Consider the following 18,578-nt stretch of genomic DNA (forward strand, 5'->3'; position numbering starts at 1 on the left):
GGGTCTCGCTTCTGTGATTGCTTCTCCACTGGCTGGATGTGGACGTCTGTCACTGCTTCTTAAGGGGAAGAAACAGAAGCTGGCTCTGGTGGCTGTTCCTGAGTGGCACGGCCAGAGACTGCTATGGTCTTACAATTCTACTTCTCTATTTATTGGAACTTAAAATTGATTTTATTTATTTTATTTATTTATTCTCCAGAGTCATCGCTGGGGCTCAGTGCCTACACCATGAATCCACCGCTCTTGGAGGCCATCCTTCCCATTTTTGTTGCCCTTGATGCTGTTATTGTTATTGTGGTTGGATAGGACAGAGAGAAATGGAGAGAGGAAGGGGAGACAGAGGGGGGGAGAGAAAGACAGACACCTGCAGACCTGCTTCACTGCCTGTGAAGTGACCCCCCTGCAGGTGGGGAGCTGGGGGCTCAAACTGGGATCCTTAACTGGTCCTTGTGTTTCAAGCTATGTGTGCCCACCCCCCTCAATTGATCTTTTGTATATGTGTGTGTGTGAGAGAGAGATAAATAGAGGCAGAGAGAGGGAGAGGTGGAGAGAGAGAGAAGGAGAGAGGGGGAGAGAGGTAGAGAGAGGGGGAGAGAGGGGGAGAGAGGGAGAGAGAGGGAGAGGGAGAGGGAGAGGGAGGAAGAGAGAGAGAGAGAGAGAGAGAGAGAGAGGAACACTGACTAGAACACTATTAAGTTCTGGCATGGGTTGTTTCCAGGGATTCAACCTGGGTTTTCTGGAGTCTTAGGCAGTAATTAGTCCTTTGGTCTTAGTTTAAACATCACTCTCCTGGGGGCCAGCTGTGAAGCAGGTCTGTAGCTGTCTATCTATCTATTTATCTATCTATCTATCTATATAAATATTTCCATCCTCTCAATTTCTGTGTATCCTATATAATAAAAAACATATTAGATGGAGGGGGGGAAAAAAAGGAAAAATGGCCACCAGGAGGAGTGTATTCACAGTGCTAGTACCAAACTCCAGTAATAACCCTGGTGGCAAAAATAAATAAATAAATAAATAAATAATAAAATATAAATCACTCTAAAAATGAAACTTTTTTCCTTTTGTTTTTCTTTTTCTGTACTCTCAGCATGCAATGTCTGTCTCTTCAAACAAATGAGTACATCACACTGGATCCATCTCTTTTTTATGGGCCTCTTCCGCACTCTGCACAAACACCTTGCGGGCTGAGCACAGAGCCCCGCAGGTAGTAAGCAGACCCACAGTCAGCATCTGCAGTGTGAACGCATGGCTGGTACTCACCGCAGGCCTCTCATAATCGGCACTTAAAGCAGACATCAGGGGAGGGTGGAGCTGATGTGGCTGTGAAGGGAAAAAAAGGACAAGAGACAGTTCTGAATATGCATTCCACCGGTCCTCCAGAGCAGACTGGAGAGCAGATGCAACGCCCCTTCAGAAGTCTCTAGACAGCCCGCCAGGGCCTATGGGCTGCTCAAAAACCGCACAAGAGTCTCAGACTTGAATGGGAAAATGGCCCTGGGAGAGGGAGGGAGATACACTCAAGCGAATTAGAAATCAGAAAAAGCACTGAGTCCAGAAGGCGGTTAACTCCTTCACTTAAGAGGACAAGTCATCTCTTCAGAACCTCAGTCTCTTCACCTGAAAACTGCAGATAATATGGGTCTCAAAACATAGGCCAAAAAAAAAAAAAGATTATGAAAACTGCCAATGCTCTTAGGAGTCAAAGAAGCCTCTGTTAAAAGTGAAAGATTTCTGGGGCTGGGAGAGGTCTCAGCTGGCAGGATGCGTATCTCACTGTGTTCAGGGACCCAAGTTTGAGCACCTGAGCCCCCATGGGAGCACCAGGCATAGGGGAAACTTTACAAATGGTGGAGCACAGCTGTGGTGTGTCGTGTCCTGTCCCCCCACCCCCCCACCCCCACCCCCATCTTTTTACCAGCGCAGTAAGCAGCTCTGGTTTATGGTGGTGCAGGGAACTACACCAGGGACTTCTAAGTCTCAGGCATAATATTCTCTTTGCATAAGCATTGTACTATCCCTTCTCTGCCTCTTTTTCTTTTAGTCAAACAAAGACTTTTTTTTTCTCTCTCTGCCTCTTATAAGGAATTAAAAAGAAAAAAAAAAAAAGCCCTCCAAGGACAGTGGAATAATGCAGGTACAACATTTGAGCAAAAAGGGAGAAAAAAAAAGAATGCTTCTAGATTGTTATGTCAGACAATGATTTCAAAGATGAGTGAATTGAAGCTTTGGGAAGGGAAATGCCATGTCTAGGAGGACTCAGCAGGTCTGCAGCATCCAGGCTCAGTCCCCCCCACCCCCCAGTCTGTTGTGATGTTGTGAGAACATTCTGCAGAAACCAGACCAGGACAAGCTGGCCAGTCAGAGTTCTGAGGGCTCAGTGCTAAAGGCTAAGAGGGAACTTGGTAAACGCTGGTGAGGGGTAGAGCAAGGAATAAGGCAGGGAACTACTCACGTTGCTGGAAAGAGCAGGGGGTGGAGGGCTGTCGGCAGGAATGGGGATCAGCTCACCCAGCTTTAAGGAGAACAATAAAGTGAAAATGAAACACCAACTCGAAACGGGTCACCTCTTTCCAAGACACACACACACACAGACACACACACACACACACACACACATAGACACACACACACACACACACACACACAGCATTTACAGCAGTACATTATTTTTCAAGGGTATTTGGAGGCAGTCAGCTAGCAGGAGTTGAAGATTTACCTGTAATTTTTTCCAGCCATCTTTGACACGAATGAAGAACTCCGTACTGTCTCTCAGGTAGATAAATGTCCCTTCAATCACCAGATGGGCTTTCTGCAGCATGTCGTCCATGCTGCTAAGGGCTGTAACCTGTGAGAAAAATTCAAATCCCAAACACGGGAGTTAGCCTTAGAGCAGTGGCACAATAGGAAAGACTGGGCCTTGGCCAAGTCAGTTAGGAGCCATCATCGACAGCTCAGTGAACAGGTTGACCATGTCAGCTACACATACAACTTCATTAATGAACAAAAGATCTTCTTTTTGGTAAGACAAAACTATGAATTCTCTTGCATGCAAGTCTAAGTTATAAAGAGTTGTTAGAACAAGAATAATATCCTATGAGTCCAAAGACATTTTAAAAAAATCCAGTAAGAATATTCACCAAAGAAGAGATTCAAAAGACCAACAGACATATGAAAATAAATGCTCCAAGTCACTATCAGAGAAATGCAAATAAAGACAACAATGAGATACCACTTCACTCTGTGGGAATGTCAGACATCAGAAAGGAGAACAGCAACAAATGTTGGAGACGTGGGGATGCTGCTGGTGGGAATGTCAATTGGTCCAACCTCAGTGGACAGCAGTCTACAGAAGTATCAGAAGGCTAGAAGTGGACCCACCCTATGACCTTGCCATTCCTCTCCTGGGAATAGATCCTAAGGAACCCAACACATCCATCCAAAAAGATCTGTGTACACCTATGTTAATAGCAGTACAATCTGTAATAGCCAAAACCTGGAAGCAACCTAAGTGTCCAACAACAGATGAGTGGCTGAGAAAGTTGTGGCCTATATACACAATGGAATACTACTCAGCTATTAAAAATGGCGATTTCACCTTCTTCACCCCGTCTTGGATGGAGTTTCAAGGAATCATGTTAAGTGAGGTAAGTCAGAAAGAGAAGGATGAATATGGGATGACAGAAGCTGAAAAACAAGATCAGAAGGGAAAACACAACAGAGAAAGAACTTGGACTGGAGTTGATGTATTGCATCAAAGTAAAGAACTCTGGGGTGGGGAGGATGTTCAGATCCTGGAACTTGATGGTAGAGGAGGACAGAGGGGCAGGGGTGTGTGTGCTAGACTGTTATGTGAAAAACTGAGAAATCTTACACAGGTATCAACTACTGTATTTTACTATCACTGTAAACCACTCACCTGCCCCAATAAAGAAAAAAAAATCATGCAAATGTAACTGTCTTTATGGCATTTTTCAGGTGGCAAAATCAACAGTAATTTTTTTCTATGTCATCTTCCTAAGCCATCCAGTGTCATATACATAGTTAAATGTCTTCACATGCTATGACTTCAAGTTTCAAACTTATCTTCATTTCAAAAAGGGAATGTAAGCCAGTGAGCAATTCGATCTACAACTTGAGTTTTTTTTTTTCACCTCAATGGGAAGCTATCATACGAAATGTGAAAGAGAAGTGGAGATTGGTGACTTCTCTGCCTTGGGGGCTGTGGATGGTTCTGCAGTCACTCTGGCATATCCAGGGGCAAACGGAAAAGCTGCAAGTCCCATGTGTCAACAGCTGCACTGCAAAGCAGTAACCCCCAGTCACAAGATAAAATTAAAAAGAAAAAAAATCTGGTCTCATAGAAATATCAGCCAGGAGGGCTTCTATTTTTCATTTCAGCTGAGAAAGAAATGAAATGGTTTCATTAAAATATTAATTTTCACCTAGCCTCTGGGATAATGAACTTTATACATCAAAATGATTTAGCAAACCCAGCTAAGTTACTAAATGTCAAGACCCCATCATCTGGTGAACAATTCTTTCACGTAGAGCCAAGGTTTCCAACCAGAATCCAGCAATGATCCAAGCGCAGTCCTATGAGTCCTGAATCCATGTGAAGGATTTGTCTACCTGGTAATAGTAATCTCAACTGCTCTCAGTAGTAATAGTAATAGTAATAGTAATAGTAATAGTAATAGTAATAGTAATAGTAATAGTAATCTCAACTGCTCTCCCTGCTCCAATGGCCTCTCAGGTAAAGAGTATAAAGAAACATCCCTGGACAGAAGCAGAAGGTGCTGAATTTCATGCAGGGTTAACCTGATAAGCACAGAGCCTGCTGCGATCTGGTTCACACTCCTGTGCTCAATGCTTTTTGGTGGCCTATGAGTGCTTCTTATTACAGTTTAGTCAACTGAGGATTAGAAGGGGGCAGAAATTCAATCACGACTAATTTTTGCATCGTGTGCCTTTCTTTTGTACTTACTAAGCTATTTAGATAGATAACACACTCTACATTTGGTGCAGCTGCACCCGATCTATTGTCCTGGAGGCTGACTTCCACTATAAAAGGTGTGCGAGTTGCCAAACCCTAGATTTGAAGTTCTAAGTCAACCCATGCAAAACAGAAGGATGAATATTCAGTGGTAGTAATACTGACCAAGTTTCTGGATCCGGGAAGCCCTGGCTGTCCAGGGGGACCAGGTGGGCCGGGAAGAGCCACAGCTAAAACAAAGCAGAGATGAGAAATTATAAATATGAAATCTGTATCTATGTGGCCAGGCAGTAGCACCTCTGGTTGAGTGAGTGTCCATGCTACCATGTGCAAGGTTTGAGGTTCGAGCCCCCACCCGCTACGTGCAGAGGACACTTGATGAGCAGTGAAGTAGCTCTACAGATCTCTCTTTTTTTAAAAAAAAAATATTTATTTATGTATCTATTCCCTTTTGTTGCCCTAGTTGTTTTTTTATTGTTGTAGTTATTATTGCTGTCGTCGTTGTTGGATAGGACAGAGAGAAATGGAGAGAGGAGGGGAAGACAGAGAGGGGGAGAGAAAGACAGACACCTGCAGACCTGCTTCACCCCCTGTGAAGCGACTCCCCTGAAGGTGGTGAGCCGGGGGGTCGAACCGGGATTCTTACGCTGGTCCTTGCGCTTTGTGTCATGTGCGCTTAACCCGCTGCGCTACAGCCCAACTCCCTGCAGATGTCTTTCTTTCCTGCTCTCTCTCGCCCTCTCAATTTCTCTCTGTCCTATCAAATAAAATAGAAAGCAAGAAAGAAAGAAAGAGAAAGAGAGAGAGAGAAATAAAGGAAGAAAGAAAGGGGTTCGTCCCTGAATCTGGATGTCCCTGAGGTCCAGCTGTGTGCCTGCTCCTGCCACAAACTGTTCAACCCCTCCTTCAAACCCACTAGTAAATTCCCCTTTTGCTTGTGTGACTTTCAAATTTTGCTTTTGTCACTTGCAGCCAAAGGAGCTAAGAAGAGTCTATCAAAGCTCCCATCCCACAGCAGCTCCTATGTGAGTCTCTCCCTGATGCCCTGCTCATTGTAACTCTTTCCAGGTTTGCTTCCAACACGCCTTACCTGGCACATGCCAACCCAGACACACTCCTCTTGCTGTTACCCAGACTTGGTCACTGGCACAGCAAGGGCAGAACCTCCCCTCACCCCCGTACTAACCTGCTCCCAGAATAGCAGGAGGTCCTGGGGGGCCTGGGGGGCCTGGGGGTCCTGGGAAGCCAGGCCTTCCAAAGCCAGGTGGCCCGGGCAGGCCAGGGGCACCAGGGGGTCCTTGGGGCCCGATGACAGTCTCCCCTTTCTGACCCTGTCAAGGCAAGTGCACAGTATCAGAAAAGGTGTCACTCATCACAACTGGTCCATGTTTGTTTGTTTGTTTGACTATGAATCCACTGCTCCTGGTGGCCATCTTTTTCCTTTCTATTTTTTTTTCTTTTTACTATTATTATTTGACAGGACAAAGAGGAATTGAGAGGAGGGGAATATAGAAAGGGAGTAAAAGATACCTACAGATCTGCTTCACCATTTGTGAGGTACCCCCTTTGCAGATGGGGAGCATGGACTAAAACTCAGATCTTTCTGCATGGCGATGTGTGTGCTTAACTGACTGTGCCGCCTCCCGGCCTCTTTATGGTGGTATTTATGAGAAGTTAATAAACGGGGGCTGAGTGGTGGTATACCCAGTTAAATGCACATAGTACCAAGCATAAGGTACTATGAACCTAGGTTCAAGTCCCTCCTCCCCACCTGCAGGGGGGTCACTTCACAAGTGGTGAAGCAGGTCTGCAGGTGTCTATCTTTTTCCCTCCCTTTCCAACTCTCCCTTCTCTCTCAATTTCTCTGTCCTATCAAATAAAATAGGAAGAAAACAATTGGCCACCAGGAGTGGTGGATTTGTAGTGCTGGCACTGAGCCCCATTGCCAACCCTGGTAGCGTGTACACACACACACACACACACACACACACACACACACACACAGTCACCAAGTGCCAGCTCTTGCTGTCATTATCATCAATCCTGGGCACAGCTGAGGTGGAAAGGTATAAAAAAAATGACACTGAACAGAATCCCACAGAAATCTGGAATCATGATGAGGGAATTGCAGCCTTGGGAGGATGAGGGCTTGCCCCAAATCTCAAAGCAAATTAGCAGCAAAGCTAGAAGTAGAACTCTGATCTCCTGGATTCACTGGGTCTATCTGCATGGTGAGCTCTGGGACCAGATTCTGCTCACGGTCAGTCTCTATGGGTCAATGGTCAGATCACTCTCTCACTGGAGGTGTAACTCAATTTTCTCTTTTTTTGACCTAGGGAATTTCTCATTATTAAAAAAAAAAATAGCAAGTCTATCTAGGAACTCATTCTTGGATTAAAAAAAAACAACTTCAGAGGAGTTGACGTTTCCCTCTGAAAAATACCTTCCTTATCTTCCATTGTCTGCTGTGTCCACCATTAGTAACTCTTAGGTTGAATGACTGTCCCACTGTGGACGTGACTCAGGCAGCATGGCCAGCGAGCTGAGCAGTCTCTGAATGCCTCAGTCCACCTCCCCATCAGGAAGCACGGATGAGGGGCAGAGACATGCTGGCTGACCAACCTTGCCTCCAGTTAGGGGTGACCTGACTCATCTTTGCTCCCCAACTGCCTAGTCATCTAGGAAATAGCAAGACTCATGGAGGGAGAGGTCACAGAGGGTCTCTCTTTTTTTTTTTTTTATTTTATTTATTGTGTAGAGACAGCCAGAAATTGAGAGGAGGGGAGGTAGACAGGGAGAGAGACAGAGAGACACCTGCAAGCATTGCTACACTTGCAAAGCTTTCCCCCTGCAGGTGGGGACCGGGGCTCGAACACGGGTCTTTGTGCACTGTAATATGTGCGCTCAACCAGGTGTGCCACCACCCAGCCCCCACAGAGGGTCTCTACTCACAGCCAGGCCTGGACTTCCTGGTAGGCCTGGAGGCCCAGACACATAAGAATCGCCACTGGGTTCTCCCTTTTCTCCTTTGAACCCCCTGTCTCCATTCTCCCCCTGGAAGCAAAGAACAGATTATAAGAGCAGGAAGATTTTCCTCTGCTACTAACCCTCATGCTTTTTTTTTTTTAATTATTACATTTTAATATCTCTTTACTTGACAAGACAGAGAGAAACTGAACGGGGAGAAACAGGTGGAGAAACAGAAAAAAGCGGAGGTAGAGAGACAGAGAGACACCTGCAGCCCTGCTTCACCACTTGTGAAGCTTCCCCCCCCCGCAGGTGGGGACACTCATGCTTTTTACAATTTTTAAATCTTTGTTTATTTATTGGATTGAGACAGGCAGAAATTGAGAGGGAGGGGAGGTAGAAAGAGAGAGAAAAAGAGAGAGACACCTGCAGCCTTGCTTCACCACTCATGAAGCTTGCTCCCTGCAGGTGAGGACTGGGAGCTTGAACCCAGATCCTTTGCACATTGTAACATGTGCACTCAGCCAGGTGTGCCACCACCCAGCCCCAAACTCTGGTTTATGGTAGTCCGAGGGATTGAACCTGGGACTTGGGCACTTCAGGCATGACGGTTTCTTTACATAACCATTATGCTACCTATCCCCACCCCAGGATAAATCTTTTGTAGAGAAAAACTCACCTTCAAGCTATTCAGAAAATGTCTCAGGTAAACTGTGTCAGCTGGAGGGCCTGAAAAAGGAATGTTGCACACAAGTCAACAATCAGAATCTGGAAAATCCAAGACGAGAGTCTCCCGGTGGGCCACCAAGACACTTTCTCCGTTAAGGGAGGCCCATGTTGGCTCTGCTAATGGAGGGAGCCCTGGGTTTTAGACAGAAACGAGGCAGAGTGGGGTCCTGGGCCTCTCTGGGGACTCGGTTTTGTATGAGTCAAGAATGACTAGGACATCTGGCCTTCCTTGTCCATGTTCTCCATCCTGGACACTTGATGTGACTGAGTCTCTCCTGAATTCAGGGGAGCCTGCAGTCAGGGCGGGAAATGTCATCAGCTTTATTTTCTGCCTCTGGTGAATTTCTCAGAAATCACATACAAGACCCAGAATAAAAGCTGAAGTACCTGGTGGTCCCTGGGGGCCCTGATCGCCTTTTTCTCCTTTAGAACCGGGAAGACCCCAGGATCCTTTCTCCCCTTTCACACCTGCCGGCAAACACGCACAGTGGAAAGAAAGAAAGAAGAAGAAAAAAAAAGAATGGGAGGATTATTTTCATTTCATATAAGACGGGTTTCAAACTGAGCCCTGTTAGCCAAGTAAACTCGGTAAACCAGGCCTGTTGAGGCTGTAAAGCAGTTCGCTAATGACAAGGAGGGCCGAGGGAGACACTGTGCTCTAAAAACTGGGTCTCACTGGGGAGTGAGCACAGCAAACGGTCATGGAGGCAAGTTGGGCACATGTTGCCCTTGTGATACCAGCAGTGCATCTGGGAGCCCAGCAGAGGCTTGGCCAACCTTCTGGGCAGCTCCATCTCAAGTCAAGGTCAAGGTCCAGCCCCTTCTCATCTCTACCTGGGCAGCAGGGGGGTGTGAGGAAGGGACCCCCCCCCCCACATACACAGGAGTATCTGCAGAGGCCTTTGGGAGAGGCCAAAGGGGCCTTTACGAAGTTGGAAGAACTTTCCCAGTGTGGCACCTCCCACCTCCCCGTAGGACCCTAAGAAGGACTGTTTGTATAGAACTGGCTTTACTACAGGCACCCTCTTCCCACACGGGGGAGAGGTCCAGTGAGAGATCTGCCTTTAGAGAGCTCAGGGCTTGGGGGGGCGAGATGATACTCTCTCCCCATTTTGATGAGTAGCTGGATGCCAGACCTTGGAGTTCCCAGTTCCCAAGAGGAATCAGAGATCAAGCTGTAGTGCCTTTGAGTCAAGAGTTGAGGTCTAGGGAGTTGGCTACCCCAACATGGGGGAGGGAATGTGTCTATCTGCAGCACAACCACCGGTGGTGGTGAGCTGAGAAATGTAATCCCCGCCCCCCCAAGGCCTCACCAATGCCAGGACGGCTGCTTGTACCAGGACCAAGACAACAAAATCAGATGGACAGAGGCAAGGCGGACCACCAGCTCACCAGTGGCCACTGTACGTGGAAAGGGTGGTCTCCTCTCTCTCCTCCCAGAGGACCACCCCCCTCACCAAGAATGAGAATAACTGAGGAACTGGGGGAGCAATTTGAGCTCCACCCGTGCCTCTCTACAGGAGTCTAGAAACATCCCAGAGAACTCGGGTTCAAGGCCCCAGTTCCACCTGCAGGGGGATGTTCCATGAGCTGTAAAGCAGTGCTCCAAGTGTCTCTCTCTCTCTCCCTTTCCACTTTCCCCTTCCTTCTTAATTTCTCTTTTAAGGTTTGTATATTTTAATTAGTTTTTAATTCTTTGATAGAGACTGAGAGAAATTGAGAAGGGAGGAGGAGGTAGAAAGGGAAAGAGACAGAGAGACACCTGCAGCCCTGCTTCACCCCTTGTGAAGCTTTCCCCCTTGCAGGCGGGGACCAGGGGCTTGAACTCAGGTCCTCACAGGCCCACCCCTTCAATTTCTGTCTCTATTCAGGAGAGAGAGAGAGAGAGAGAGAGAGGGAGGGAGAAAGGGAGAGAGGGAAAGAGAGAGAGAGGCACTCAAGGTGAAGAAGGAAGTGTGTACCATGAAAGGTGATGAGTTCTGAGTTCTCAGAAGGACTGGTACCGACCTGCAGAGAGAGAAAGCAAAGTCACGCACTGTAAACTCTGCCCTAGTCTTCACAAGCACAGGTGGGCACTGCCCGAAGCACATGGCAGGAGGAGAAGCAAGGGCAGAGTTCAGCATCCCTTTGGCCTAGACGCTCTCAGTAGCCCTGAACTCCCCACCTTCAATGCCCAGGTCCTCAGCTGGGAGGTCGTGCATCATGCAAACTGGGGTATCTCCCGAGATCTCCTGATCAAAAACAAAAACTTTTGCAGAAAAAGAAATGCAGACCCCCCAAGACAACGAATGAGGGCCATGTCTGGCCGGCTCTGAGCACCCATGCCATCTTCCACACCGACAAGGATCAACTCATGCGAGAGGGAGGCCTGAGGAGGCACGCAGGCATGAAGCTGGGCCAGTCGCAGTAGTTCTGATACTATGTGTATTCAAGGATGGGCAAAACGAAGGGTGATGGCAGCGGTGACTGGATTTCTCATTAAGAGCCAGGCGTCTGGAGTCCAAATGCTATACACACTATCGCTCCCCAGCTCACGAGCAGATAACTGCCTTATCTGTTAAAATGGGGTCACCTGGTGCCCCGCTTCCTTAGTTGAAGTGTAGAATTAAAGCCATCCTTCTAGTACCAGAATCCCTCAAGGCTTTTTTGGATCAAGGGTCACAAGCTGCTTGAGAGCCACCCAGAGAAGGTGGGCTGGACGGGGAAGAAGGAGAGATGATTTCTCCGAAGAAAAAACATTTGAAGTTAAGGCTGCAGCTCCAAGCCGAAACTGCAGCAGTGCTGGTAAAATCACCCCCACCCCAGGAAGGTGCTGGGATGCTGCGAGTGGTGGAAGTTAGAAGGGGCTTGTGAAGTGCCAGCGTGTGAGAGGAGACATTTCTTTTATCACAACAGCCATTCTGAGAATGTGTCAAGTAACACCCACATCCCAGTTCCCATGTCCCACAGTCAGGCAGTGCCAAATCAGATACTTGACCCCAAATCTCTGACCCCATCGGTGGTGTTTCTGTTAAGTAGCCCCCGAACTGGCAAGGGATACGGTGACTGCAGAGGGGCCTAGGGGCCTCCTCACCCATACTGTGGTGGTTGCGATGGCATCTTTTTTTTAAATATATATATATATTTTTTATATTTATTTTATTTATTTATTACCTTTTGTTGCCCTTGTTGTTTTATTGTTGTAGTTATTATTGTTGTTGTCATTGTTGGATAGGACAGAGAGAAATGGAGAGAGGAGGGGAAGACAGAGAGGAGGAGAGAAAGATAGACACCTGCAGACCTGCTTCACCGCCTGTGAAGCGACTCCTCTGCAGGTGGGGAGCCGGGGCTCGAACCGGGATCCTTATGCCGGTCCTTGTGCTTTGCGCCACCTGCGCTTAACCCGCTGCGCTACAGCCCGACTCCCCTAAATATATATTTTTTTTAATGTTTATTTATTCCCTTTTGTTGCCCTTGTTGTTTTATTGTTGTAGTTATTGATGTTGTTGGATAGGACAGAGAGAAATGAATAGAAGAGGGGAAGACAGAGAGGGGGAGAGAAAGTTAGACACCTGCAGACCTGCTTCACTGCCTGTGAAGCGACTCTCCTGCAGGTGGGGAGCCGGGGGCTGGAACCGGGATCCTTATGCTTTGCACCACCTGCGCCTAACCTGCTGCGCTACCGCCCGACTCCTGTGATGGCATCTTTATAGCACTCTCAGATTTGTCAGGTACTGTCCCATAGACAGGCCCTGTGAAGCCTGGAATTATCTGAGCTGGGAAGGTTTGACTAGTTAGGGACGCAGCTAAGGGGGAGCCCACAGGAACAGAGCACCGTCTTGCTTATATGGACAGAGAGGGCAGCAGGGCTCCCTGGGCCTATGCTTCCCTTACGCCATCAATGAAAACAGCACCAGTGTGGTCGTTATTCTCAAATCTGAGAGCCAAGCAGGCCCCTTGAGCACCACACACAAGTGGGACCTGTCCCCTGCTTTCTTTCTAGGTCAGAGTGCCAAAGCCCTGGGCTTGAGTGATTCAGTTTAGACACGGACAGGGGACCAGGCAGTTAGCCACACTGTGTCATTTTAAAATCCCACAAAGAATTTTGGTCCATTCCCCCAGAGGGATAAAGAATAGGGAAGCTTCCAATGGAGGAGATGGGAACTCTATGGAATTGTACCCCTGTTGTTTTAACATCGTGTTCATCATTATTAAATGACTTTTAAAATTAAGGGGGAGCAGGCGGTGGCGCACCTGGTTAAGCACTCACATTACCATGCACACGGACCCAGGTTCTAGCCCCTGCTCCCCCACCTGCAGGGGGGAAAGCTTCATGAGTGGTGAAGCACAGCTACAGGTGTCTGTCTGTCTCTCTCCCTCTCCATCTCTCCCCCTCCCATCTCAATTTCTCTCTGTCTCCATCCAATAATAAATAAATATGCTTAAAAAATTAAAAAATAAACTGAAACCCCAACCTTTACTCCTTCGCCCCAAACCTCATCACTACTAGGGAATAATCAATCCCACCCCTAATACACTTTGATTATAGATCTACCCCCAAAGAGTCTACATTGCTACACTGTCACTTCAAACTCCAAAAAGCAAGACACACCTGTCCGGTTCACCCCGCCTTCCCAGGGCCTCACAGGGCTCTTGGGCGTGCTCAATAAATCTTTGTTGAATGAGTAATAGAATGACTAGTTACACTTCTGGGACTAACTCCCAAGGACAGGAAGGTCCACCCTCCCGGTGCTTCCCCGCAGACAGAAGACTCATAGCGCGTGAAAGCTCAGGTGCGGCACCAGTGACTGGCCAGGCGGTCAGACACGTGCCTGGGCTCTTGGTGTCACATGCCTGCCTGCTCCCCAGCGGTCAGGAGACTCGACCTGGTCTCACAGGCCCACGGGAATCAGTCCTGTGACCTTAGACAAGCCTCTCTGAGTCACAGCTGTTCCCTCCATTCGAAGTGTGAGAGCGAATCCTGCCTTTAGAGTTGTATGCTGAGCAGAAGCAGCTCAGAACAGAACCACTGCAAAAAGCAGTACATGTGTGATGTTACCACTCTGGACCCCTTTTCCAGAGAGGGAGATACACTACCCCAGAGTTTCCTTCACTGCCACAGCATCTCCCATGGGGGTCCAGGGCTTGGATCTGGGCCATGCACATGACGATGCAGGTGCCTCACCCAGTGGGGTATCTCTCACCTGCATATCATCTGTCTCTGCCTCTGTCACACTGTTTCAGACACAGAGCTAATGTGCTCATGGTATAACCAAAGACATGGTTATTTGACTGCATTAAAAGGAATGGTCTGTCTATTCTTTATTTAATTTTTAAATTTTTTATATTTATTTATTTTCTTTTTTGTTGCCCTTGTTTTTCTTTATTGTTTTTGTTGTTATTGATGTTGTCACTGTTGGACAGAACAGAGAGAAATGGAGAGAGGAGGGGAAGAAAGAGAGGGTGAGCGAAAGATAGACACCTGCAGACCTGCTTCACCGCTTGTGAAGTGACTCCAGGGGCTTGAACCGGGATACTTAACGCTAGTCCTTGCGCTTCGTGCCACGTGTACTTAACCTGCTGGGCTACCGCCCGACTCCTAATCTGTCTATCCTTAAAGGATCAAGAATGGACTGGGCAGAGGCACCCCAGCTGTGTCCACATGTTACCATGTATGTGCAAGGACATGAGTTCAAACCCCTCTCCCTACTTGCCGGGGGGGTTGGGGGGGTAGGGGGACACGTCACAAGTGATGAAGCAGGTCTGTAGGTGTCTTTCTCTCTCCCTCTCTCCCTCCCCCACCCCTCTCAATTTCTCTCTCTCCAATTAAATACAATAGAAAGGGGGGTGGGGAAGGCCACCAGGAGCAGTGGATTTTGGTATCACTGAACCCCAACGATAACACTGGTGGCAATAAGAAAAGAAGATTAGGAATGTGCCCTTGTCATGGTCTGTTATCAGGAATCTGATAATCACTTAAGGGTCTATATGGAGGCGGCAGAAGGCATGAAGGGTGAACAGAGGAGATCAAGACAAACACTGGTCTTCTCATCGGGCTGGGTGGCAGTGCACTCAGTTAAGTGCACATAGTATGAAGTGTAAGGATCCGGGTTCAAGCCCCTGACTCCCATCTGCAGGGGGGGTCACTTCATATCTTTCTCTCTCCCTCTCTATCGTCCCCTTCCCTCTCAATTTCTCTCTGTCTTGTCCAATAAAATGGGAAAAAATGGCCACCAGGAGCAGTGGATTTGTAGTGCTATACCAAGCCCCAGCAACAACCCTGGAGGGGAAAACAAACAAACAAACAAAAACAGGTCTTCTGTTGAGTAGCTGGCTGTCCCAGAGACCGTCTGTCGGGACAGCGGCTGTGTGATACTCACAGGCATTTTGCAGTGAGGCCGCGCAGGTACGGGGAAGACCACCTGTGGGTTGTGAGAACAAGACAGGCGAGGGCATCAGGACAGCTGACTCCAACTCGGGTCCGTCTGGTGCTCAAACCTCGCTCCCTAACATAGGTCCCCTCCTCATTGTCCCCCAACTTACTCCTTTGATGTTAACCACAGCTCCAGGAGGCCCGGGGGGGCCTGGAGGACCAGGTAAGCCAGGAGGGCCCTGAAGAGAGAAAAGAGAGAGAGGAGCCACTGCTGAGTTTGGGTTGCTCAGGCGTCAGAGGCAGCTGCAGAGCCCTGCCCTCAGGATTCGGAGATGCAGTGAGGGAAGAGATTCCTGTAAATACCACTAGCTTCTCCTGCAGGAGGCAAGCCAGTCCCTTTGGCAGAGCACAGCTACAGCACTGAGCTCCCTGGATCCTCATAACAATGGACGGGAGAGACAGTGGAGAAAGTGTCGTCCAATCTACATATGGTGGTCAAAAGGCCCGGGAGAGGGGAAGTGGCCTGCTCACAGTCACACAGGGACTGACTGACAGCAGAGCTGAGATCAGAACCAGACTCTGGCTTCCACTGCAGTACTCAGCCCTTGTTACAGGTGTATCCTGGGTGTGCCGAGGGGTACATCTGGGAGGGTCCTTCATGAGAAATGGTGCCCGAGTTACCTGGGAGAGTGGCCCCGGAACTACAGAGATAAACACAAAACTCCCATGGGGTGACAGAGTCATGTTCAAAGCCAGACCAGCCTGACCTTAGTAGCACACAGTGTCTCCTCTAGAACCCAGGCAGGGCCTTGCTGCAGGTGGGGTGAGGCTCTGAGCACAGTCCCGAGGTCCCCAGGGACAGACACTCTGAGCAAAGGCTTTGCGTGTCCTCTACCTAGCAAGCCTGACAGTAGGAGTCAGTCCCCTGGGGCCTTAGTGAGACTGTGCTTCTGCGGTTCTGGACACTGAAAGCAGGAACAGCCTGGTGCAAACGAAGGCGGCAAGTCAGGGCCACACCTGCATGTCAGCTCAGGGCTCATTCATGAGGTGACCTCAAGTGGGCCCTTTCTTTTTTAATAGAGACAGAGACGCAGCAAGGCAGAGAGAGAGAGAGAGTGAGGGACAGACAGACAGACTACAACACTCAAATTTTCTTCAGTGTATTGGGGACTGGGCCCCCTGTAACGGGAAGGTGGTGACACCGTGACAAAACAGCACACTATCTATCTGAGTGAGCTGTTTTTCCAGTCCATTTAAAACCTATTATTATTATTATTATTTTAACCAGAGCACTGCACAGCTATGGCTTATGGTGGTGCAGGGGACTGAACCTAGGACTTTCGAATCTCAGGCATGAGAGTCTCTTTGCATAACCATTCATTATACTATCTCTCCTGCCCTAAAAAAAATTTTTTTTTTAAATTTTGTAATCTAAAGGGCTTCACTGATGTGGGAAGACTTTTTTTTTTTTCCAGATAGAAAGAGTGAGGCAATCGGCTGATGCAATATTATTTGATATGGATTGGGAGAGGCATGCGGGAAAGTGGGCCCTATCCTAAGGTTCCAGGACTGGGGGAAATATAGGCTCTATAGTGGAGATGTGAGGTTCCTGCTGTCTTAGGGTTCAAAAAGACAACGGATATAGTTAATGTTATCATCACATTATTTGGTAATTGGGTTAACTTTGAAAAGTCCTTTTGTTAGGGTTTGCTGTATAGTACCCAGTATCTTGTATGTAGCTGTGCCATTGGTTGCTTCTGATCTACTTGGTCTAGGCTTTTGAGAGAGTCTGCATATCAATTACACAGCCTATATATTAAGAAGACTCAGTCTGTGTTTTAAAAACTTCTAGACATACAATTAATTTTCCCCCTCATATTAATTAACTAGTGATTTATATGACTACACTTTACTAGGAGTGTACATAAACAGCATTCCCACCACCAAAAGACTGTGTCCCATCCCTCCCACCCACCCCCACCCCCCACTGGCCCAGGAAGCCGCATGTCTACCCCTCACCACAGGGTTTTTACTTTGGTGCCATACTTACAATTTGGTCAGGTCCTGCTTTTAGTTTCCCTTTCAGATCTTCTTACTCAACTTCTGTTGATGAGTGGGATCATCCCATACTCATCTTTATCTTTCTGATTTAGCGCACTTAACATAATTCCTTCTAGCTCTGTCCAAGATGGGTTTGCATCAGCCGATCGCAACCTAATCAACGCAACAATTGCCACCTCAACATGCTTCAGCTCAGACTGTGTCCAGAGACTTCACGTGTGGAATGACAACCCTTCAGCTTCATTACTTGGGTGAGACCTTTCCTTTCATAGCATTCTCTAATTCCATCCCAGATGGATCACTTTCTAACAAAGACCCAAAACCTAGATATACACCACGTACTGTGAGAGAGAGCATATGTTCACACGTATCCATAAACTAGTGCAAAATATATACCTGAAAGCAGAAGTACACTAGAGTTTGCAGTGAGTACCCCCCTAACACTTCCTCTCCACTATTCCAAGATCTGGGCCCATGATTGCTCAACAATTTGTTTGGCTTCGTATGTTAACTCTCTTTTCAGCCACCAGGTTCCAGATGCCATCAGGATGCCGGCCAGGCTTCCCGGGACTGAAGACCCCACCAATGTGTCCTGGAGCTCTGCTTCCTCAGAGACCCACCCTACTAGGGAAAGAGAGAGACAGGCTGGGAGTATGGACCAACCAGTCAACACCCATGTTCAGTGGGGAAGCAATTACAGAAGCCAGACCTTCTACCTTCTGCAACCCACAACCCTGGGTCCATGCTCCCAGAGGGATAGAGAATGGGAAAGCTATCAGGGGAGGGGATGGGATATGGAGATTGGGTGGTGGGAATTGTGTGGAATTGTACCCCTCCTCCCCTATGTTTTTTTTTTAATTTATCCTTGCTTAAATAAAAAATAAATTAAAAAAAAAAGAAAGAGTGAGGCAGAGAAAGAGAACAAGGGGGTCAGGCATTGGTGCACCAGGCTAAGCACACATAGTACCCAGGCAAGACGAGACATGAAGGACACAAAACGCCCGTGGGGTGACAGTCATGTTCAAAGCCAGCCTGACCTTAATAGCACAGTGTCCTAACAGTACGAGGACCCGCCCAAGAATCCCCGTTTGAGGCCCCCAGCTCCCAAACTGCAGGGGGATCGTTTCACAAGCAGTGAAGCAGGTCTGCAGGTGTCTATCTTTCTCTCTCCCTCTCTGTCTTCCCCTCCCTTCCCCTCTCAGTATCTCTCTGCCCAATAAAATGGAAAATAGCCTCCAGGAGCAGTGGATGTGTGGTGCAGGCACCAAGCCCCAGCGATAAACTTGGAGGCAAAAAAAATAAAATAAAATAAAGAGAGAAAGAGAATGAAAATAAGAATGAGAAAGACACTCACACACACACACTCACACACTCACACACACTCACACACTCACACACACTCACACACACACACACTCACACACACACACACTCACACACACACACACTCACACACTCACACACACACAC

At 47.8% G+C, this 18,578-nt stretch overlaps 1 protein-coding gene across 1 annotated transcript in view; it reads right to left on the reverse strand.

The window, feature by feature from the left end:
• Positions 1-18,578, reverse strand: part of COL15A1 (collagen type XV alpha 1 chain) — a 140,160-nt gene that overhangs the window by 6,718 nt on the left and 114,864 nt on the right. Inside the window, exons 28-38 of the mRNA XM_060199107.1 lie at positions 15,218-15,286; positions 15,055-15,096; positions 10,657-10,702; positions 9,083-9,163; positions 8,646-8,695; positions 7,952-8,053; positions 6,186-6,330; positions 5,165-5,229; positions 2,723-2,851; positions 2,459-2,518; positions 1,267-1,326 (exon numbers count right to left, since the gene is read on the reverse strand). Coding sequence (XP_060055090.1) covers positions 1,267-1,326; positions 2,459-2,518; positions 2,723-2,851; positions 5,165-5,229; positions 6,186-6,330; positions 7,952-8,053; positions 8,646-8,695; positions 9,083-9,163; positions 10,657-10,702; positions 15,055-15,096; positions 15,218-15,286 — 849 coding nt within the window. The remainder of the gene's footprint in view (positions 1-1,266; positions 1,327-2,458; positions 2,519-2,722; positions 2,852-5,164; positions 5,230-6,185; positions 6,331-7,951; positions 8,054-8,645; positions 8,696-9,082; positions 9,164-10,656; positions 10,703-15,054; positions 15,097-15,217; positions 15,287-18,578) is intronic.

Source organism: Erinaceus europaeus, chromosome 10 (assembly GCF_950295315.1).
Source record: "Erinaceus europaeus chromosome 10, mEriEur2.1, whole genome shotgun sequence".
Taxonomy (NCBI): domain Eukaryota; kingdom Metazoa; phylum Chordata; class Mammalia; order Eulipotyphla; family Erinaceidae; genus Erinaceus; species Erinaceus europaeus.